Raw genomic sequence first — 7,063 nt, forward strand, 5'->3', positions numbered from 1 at the left:
CTAGGAGTGGGAGTTAACATGGGGAAAATAGGATGCTGGAGATGAGAAAGGACAGTCTCATGATTAAAGCTGTAGAAGACTGCCTGAAGTCCAATCCTGCCCTGCCCCACAGTTCACATGTAATGCTGGGTAACTCATTTAAAGCACATTTTTCACAGATGACCATTAACTGGGTATTCCCCATTTTGTGGATGTTCAGTTTGAGACCCTACAGACTCACATAAATGCTGAGCACACGCAACTCTAACTGAAGTTAATGAGAACTGAGAACTAGACCTTGAATATCTCCAGTGCTGTATAATGCTATGCACTCTGAAAAATCATGTCATAAGCATTTCAAACTGGGCAACAAAGTAACTTGACACTTCTCTCTGGCTAATCCTCATTTTAACAATGGAGAATTATTACCACCTTGTCAACTCATGGGGCCCAGGTGAAACTAAAGCAATTAATGGTTGTGACACTACAGTATTGAATGCCATAGAAAAAGCCCATGTGATAATTAGTGATTCCATCTTCAGAAAAGGGCTTTGAAAGTTGGCATGAAATAAGGCCTGAGACCACATGCTGAACAAGGAGTAAATAAGGCCTTAGGCCACATGCTGAATAAAATACTGACTAGCTGCACACTGGATGAACCAGGGGTCTTGTGGAAAAAAGAAAGTATATGCAACTGTAATTAAAGGCAGTATAATAATGCACAAGGGGCTAATTACGGTTGGATAAGCAACCTTAATTCTGACATTTGGTAACTTCTGAGTGCTTGATTTTGCACCCTTAATATTCTCTTAATGTAGTTTTTGCATGTAATATAAACACATTATGCTCTAAGAAAGCAAGAGAGCTCACCTACCAAAGTTTCATAGAAGGAATAAGCACAAGTAGATCATGTTTGTACTAGGTATGCCAAGCCATTCGTACATGACAACCCCTACCAAGTGGAAATAAACAATTTATTCCATTTAGGCCCATACTGTTGGTTAAAAGTACAGTGTGACTGCTGCATAATTTAGATGGAAGACTGCAGAGACTTAAGAAGTTTCTTCAAACATTAAAGGCCTGAAGCCACCTGGCTGCTTTCCTATTACAATCTCTGAATCAGTAACCTCAAACAAATCAGCTGTGGGCCACACCTAGATCCTTAACACTTCCTGCTGGAAATCACATTTTGCTGAGTAGCTCATTTTAAATTTTGGAGGTGGCATTTTAATCCAGGTAAGTATCTCGATGCAGGGAAACATGTAACAGGGATTTGTGCATGTGCTTAGGTTAGAACATGTTCAGGTCATTGTTACAATTTCTTTACCATTTACATGCCTTCTCTTCGAACAAAAAATAAATGTAAATACAGGGAAATTAAAGCAAGAAATCCATAAGCATGTGTGTAAGTGCTTTCCTGAATAAGGACCTCAGCTTTGAATGAAGCAGACATTTGTGGAGAACACCCCTGATGATTACACATGATGGCTGAATGAAATGTATATTTTACAAGTCATACACTGTACTTATCCTGTCTTGAACTATTGTCATGGTAATATCTTGTTTGAAGGCTCTATGGGCCCCTCTACACATACAGGTAAAGGTGTGATGGGATCTAATGCACGATTCACATGATCAATCATGCCTGATTCACATGATCAATCCTGACTTTTGCCTGCAAAAAGCCACTCTAATTAAAGCCTTCCCCCCTCGCCCCCGGTCCCGCTGCTGCCCCAGAGCCCAAGTAAAGATGCCCTAAGGTGGTACCCTGCCCTGTCTTTTGCCTAATTTTAGACTAGCATGGCTAACTCCTTTTCAGCAAATTGACTTAACATCCATTGAAAGACATGAGAGAACCAGGGCCTTCCATTGCAACCAAACCACTGTCAGCCCAATACCCAAATACGTAAGTGAAGCAATGTTAAAACTAACTCTCCTTTCTCCTTTACCTACATATGGCAAGAGAAGGAAATTAGGAGCATGAAAATTAGAAAATCTTGTGATGAGCTTGACCTCGAATCACCTTCGTCTCTGACCTGATGCAATTTATGTGCACGAAGGGCTGCCTTGCCATTCAGAAGAATATATAATTCCTCTTTAGTGTGTGACCCTCAAAGCTGCAAGCAATTAGAGTCCTTTGATGCACCTCTAATATGGTGAGCAGTGTAAATGTCAAGAGCTTGGTTTTGATCAGTAGTCTGCAGAAGGAAACTCAAGGAGTTAGAAAGCCAACCTATATGGAAGAAGTATCATGGCCCTGCTGCCGGCAAAAGCCCCATTTGGAATGTTGCAGATATTAAGGAATGTGCTACCCTTTCCAATCTTTCTCGGCGTCTGTATGTGCACAGATGGGCGTTGTGAGATTAGAAGCCAAGTACAGCTAAGTGCACTGAAATGCTTTGCAGTTTTTTTTTTTTAAATAAATTTCATCTAGCATCTGAATCTGTTTATCTAATCTTTTTTTCTTCTTCTTTTTACAAGAATTGGTCCTACTGTGGGAATGAAATGCAGAAAAATGCAAACGAGCAAAATACAGGGTTTTGAGATGCTGAACGCAAGTCCCTCCATTGCCAGATGTGAAATGAACAAGCAGTTTCAAAACCGTAATTTGTTTTAAAAAAATAATTTGGTGCTTTGGAGCAATTTGGTGATTTAATGAGCACAGATGGATGTGGGATGAATTTCTAAGAGACAAGTGCTTAATGTGTCTGCTCAGATTATTCCAGGACTAAGCGTTATCCTTCCTCATGCACAAAGGTAATTTATATTCCCCATTATATGCATAAAGAACTATTTGATCAGTTAAGGAATGCAGATACACCAATGATATGGAAGCTAATTCATAAATCAATTAGAGAATCTTGCCTGCTGTGTATAATTAAGGTTACTTCAATTATAGCTTATTTTCTGATTTAAGGCTCAGGAAATCAAAGTGCTTAAAATCCAAAGGAATTCTTTACCACTGTGTATTGCAATTACCAGTATTTTTAACTGTTTAAGTGTCTGGTCTCTAAGCCCATTCACTAATTCTAACAATTCTGATCAGACAGAATTCACCAAACCTCCCCATCAATTTCTCACTACTCCACTTCACTGCAATGGATTGGTGCTGTCAAAAGTGAGCAGTTTCCCTGGAAGGCCACTGGGAGGTGCATTAGGTACTAGACAAACATGGGGTATGTGCCAGCATCTGAAGCAATGCACTTCTGAATTCTCTGCAGCAGCTGGCGCAAGATATGCGGAAGGATGCCTTTCCTGTTTTATTCCTTATGTTTGTTTCTGAGGCCTTCTCTATACCATAGTTACATTTAGGCTAGGTATAGACATTATACCTTTACTGGTACAAGTTATCAGAAGCCAGTCTATATCCGTAACAAAACAGAAGTTCGGCACACATAGACTGGTTTAAAAAGGCGGAACCTGGTCTATGATTTGCCTCCCCTTCCACTTAAGGGCAAACGTGCCTTCTGTTCACTACCAATCTAAACTACGCTGCTTACAGAAAACTTCATTAACTCAGATTGGCTCCGCTTTGGGCTTTTTGAATGTCTGTACCTAGCCTTAAAGTAAGGTGTGATTTTAAACTGGTTTAGTTCAAACTGGTGCTAAATCCGGTTGATGTTGATTTAAGTATCTGTGTTATGTTAATCTAAATCAATATACGGCAGGTATAAACCAAGCTAAATGTGTCCACACAGGGTTTGGTTTTTCACTCTTAACTACTTTGCTTTTTTAAAGCCAAAAGGGACCACTGCGATAGTCTAGTCCACCTTCCTGGATAACATGGGGCATAGGATGTCCTGTATTCATTCATACTTCAAGTTCAACACTTGTGCTTGAATTAAAATGTATCTCTTAGGAAGCATCTAATCTTGCTTTAAATATTTCCAGCAATGGACAGCCACCACAGCCCTTGGTGAGTTGTTCCAACAGTCAGTTTACATTACTATCAACATATTGAGCTGTATTTCTTGTCCTAATTAATTTATCTTCAACTTCTACCCACTGGATCTTGTTATTCCTTTGCTTGCTAGATTGAAGAGACATTTATTATCACATTTCTGTTCCCTGTCTAGGTGTTTACAAGCAACAAACATGCCACCCTTAACCTGCTCTTCGATAAACTGACTAGATTAGGCCTTTTCTGTCGAAGTAAAAGACACCTTTTCCAATCCTTTAATAATCCTTGTGGTTCTTCTCTGAACACTGACATTTTTTACCTTTCTCCTACCTGAATAAGAGATACCAGAACTAGAAAGAGTATTTCAGTAGCAGTCACACCAGGCCTAGAGCTACCAGAATAATTTTTCTCACCCATTTTACATATTGGCACAACGTTGGTTTTCTTTTAGTTTTTTAGAATATCTCCAGTGTGTGGAGACCTATTGAAATTAAATGTTAAAGGTGTAGAGAGTTCCCTGGACAGCTCTTTTAAAACTCTTGGGTATAAGTTATTTGGACCTGTTGATTTACAAAGGTTTAGCCATGTTAGCTGATTTTTAACATCGTCTTCAGTTACTACTGGAGTTGAGTGTTTCATCATCATATGATATGAATACATTATAGTCTTTCCCCTCAAATGTACAAGCAACCACAGAACAGAATTATTAATGGAATATCTGTACCTTTCAAACAAGGTTTGCTTTAAACCCATTTATGTTTGAAAGTAGACAAGGTCTGAGTCTGCCTCTCTCTTTCCAGTCTGTTTTCTCCTTTCTTCTCTCTTGGTGGTGCTACCCTATTTTCTTTTCTTGTTCACAAGATTAGCAGCGTTCTGGATAGCAAGGTGCGGAGCTGACTACCAAAACAAACTCAAGATTTCTAGTCACATTCCTTCTGCTGCGGGGAACAAGCTACTTCTAGTGTAAAAGTATATTGGAGGTGGCACTACTTGGTAATTACCTAAATAACCAGGTATTCTAAAGACTTCCCTGTTTGATACTATTCAACAGGCCAGTAGACTGAGCAAAAACACTTCTGCTGTTACCTAGCATATGATGTACTACATAACATTCAACTGAGATTAATATACAGTGATTCCTATTTAAAAAGTGGCATCTGCCAACAGCATCCCTATAGCGGTGTGAGATACTGCAGCTTACTCCTCTGTTAAACACAGGAAATAACTGTGATGACCATATGGTATACGCTTCTAAATGCTGTTTTTTTAAACAATTTAAATCATAGTTGTCTTACTCAGGTGTGAGCTGATTTTCAATAGGTAGAATGGCCCAGTCTTCTAATTTAATAAATAGCTGAACAATCTGTAGAGTCAGTTGCCTTACACATTTTTAAACTAATGGACAGCACAATTATAACAGCCCTCATATCTCTTCTCCACAAACACTACCTTATGGGCATGTGGTAGAGCTGACTCAAACCATTTGCAAACCCAGGCAGAAGTAAAGCTTTCAATGCATGTGGCCTACCTTTCCCGGGGCAATGGCTTGGGCTCTGGACGGATGGCTGCCATGGAAGATGGCGGCTGTCTAGCAGGAGAAGGGATAGAAAAATTCAAATCCAAAGAGCCTGTTTTCCTGTGCAGGGGCTCCAACCCCATGGCTCCTTGCATTTCACTTTCTATTGGGCATGACCCTGCCCGGCCATGGCTGGAGAGGGAGGAGAGTTCAGGCCCCACTGCCCCTTGCAGAGCCCCCTCGACCACTCCCTGCGGGTCATGTGTTGGAGACACCGAAGGTGGGGAACGTGATTTCTTTTTTGTCGATGCTCCTGCTAGAAGCTTCAACAATCCGCTCTTCTTCTCTTTCTGAAAAGGAATGAAAAGGAAACACTTTATGAGGAGGTGGTTTCTATGCCTGGATTAGAGATGGTAAACAAAGGCCACAACCCTGTTGGCTTCCCATCTGAAAAAAAACAAACCTTACCATTGCATGACATAGAATCTATCTAAAATGTATCTTTATATACAGGTGAATTGAGGTATAACATGCTCCTTCATTAACAAAGATCCAAATGAAAACCCTCCTTTCTCTCTCCCTTCTCCAAATGCAGACTAAGCAGATAACTGATTCACTGAGGTGCTATTCACAAACCAATTTAAAAACATGCAATTTAAAAACAGTGTCTGCATGGTGCCAGGAATGTAAAGGTATAAATGTCTCATCCAGAAAAGGAACACAATCAACCCCCCAACAAAGCTGGCATTCAAGGAGACAGGGAGAAAATCCTATTACATATATCCTGTTTCAAACCAGCTACACAATCACAGTACTTCCACATCAGTGAGTTAGTGATCAAGGTTTAATTTCTGCTCGCACAGATTGCCAGTTAGTCAATAATTCTAATTCCTGTCACTCACTGTTGGTTCTTTTTGCCTGGCCATCTTCATTGCTCAGGCCCCAACACAGTTTAAAATGTGATTCATGTGATGGATGCACCTGCAGGCTCCAGTCCTTAGTGTGGACTGCCCTTCCAATTTCCCCTTTCCTCTCTTTAAATGACCTACTACACCTTGGGGCTCAGGGTCTATGTGACATCTGACCACAATAACTACTAGCACATGTTTCTGCTCAGTACTGGCTCTTCAGTCCCCACAGTAGATTCTTCACAAAGACTGGACTTTTCATAGTGAACATCTTGTTCTACCACAGCGGAGCCTGCTCAAAGGCTGAAAGGTTTGGTTTTTGTGGACAGTCAGCTTAATGGCCTCTCTTGGTGCTGCTAAAGTCCCCTTGTGCTGCATAGGCTAGGAGTAGGGAGAAGAGGAGGACAGGTGAGGCAGACACAGGGAACCTTTGCTGGATTAAATAGACAAGACAAGGTGGTGACACTGGAGCAGCTACTAGTTTTGGTACAAGGAGACACTTCTTAGACCAAAAATGCACTTATAGCCTATTCCTGGTTGAAAGATGGCTTTTGTCTCTTGTACACTTCTCTGAACAAGGCTGAACCTTTGGGCGGGACTGGCTTTTTGTAGTGGGTGATAGACAGGGTGAACTACACCAACAGTGAATTTCTGTAGGCTGAAACTTGTTCTGTATTAAAGCAGAATGAAAATCAAAATGGTGTGAATAGTTAATGAAATTCTTTAGCTGAAGCAAGATCTTTGTAAAGGATTCCTGCT

General features: G+C 40.5%; 1 protein-coding gene across 2 annotated transcripts in view; it reads right to left on the reverse strand.

The window, feature by feature from the left end:
* SH3RF3 (SH3 domain containing ring finger 3) overlaps window positions 1–7,063 on the reverse strand; it is a 316,210-nt gene that overhangs the window by 8,720 nt on the left and 300,427 nt on the right. For both annotated transcript variants that reach the window (XM_025215184.1, XM_025215185.1), the window contains one exon: window positions 5,409–5,746. In XM_025215184.1, coding sequence (XP_025070969.1) covers window positions 5,409–5,746 — 338 coding nt within the window. The remainder of the gene's footprint in view (window positions 1–5,408; window positions 5,747–7,063) is intronic.

The sequence above is a fragment of the Alligator sinensis genome, unplaced genomic scaffold, assembly GCF_000455745.1.
Source record: "Alligator sinensis unplaced genomic scaffold, ASM45574v1 scaffold1463_1, whole genome shotgun sequence".
NCBI classification, from domain to species: domain Eukaryota; kingdom Metazoa; phylum Chordata; order Crocodylia; family Alligatoridae; genus Alligator; species Alligator sinensis.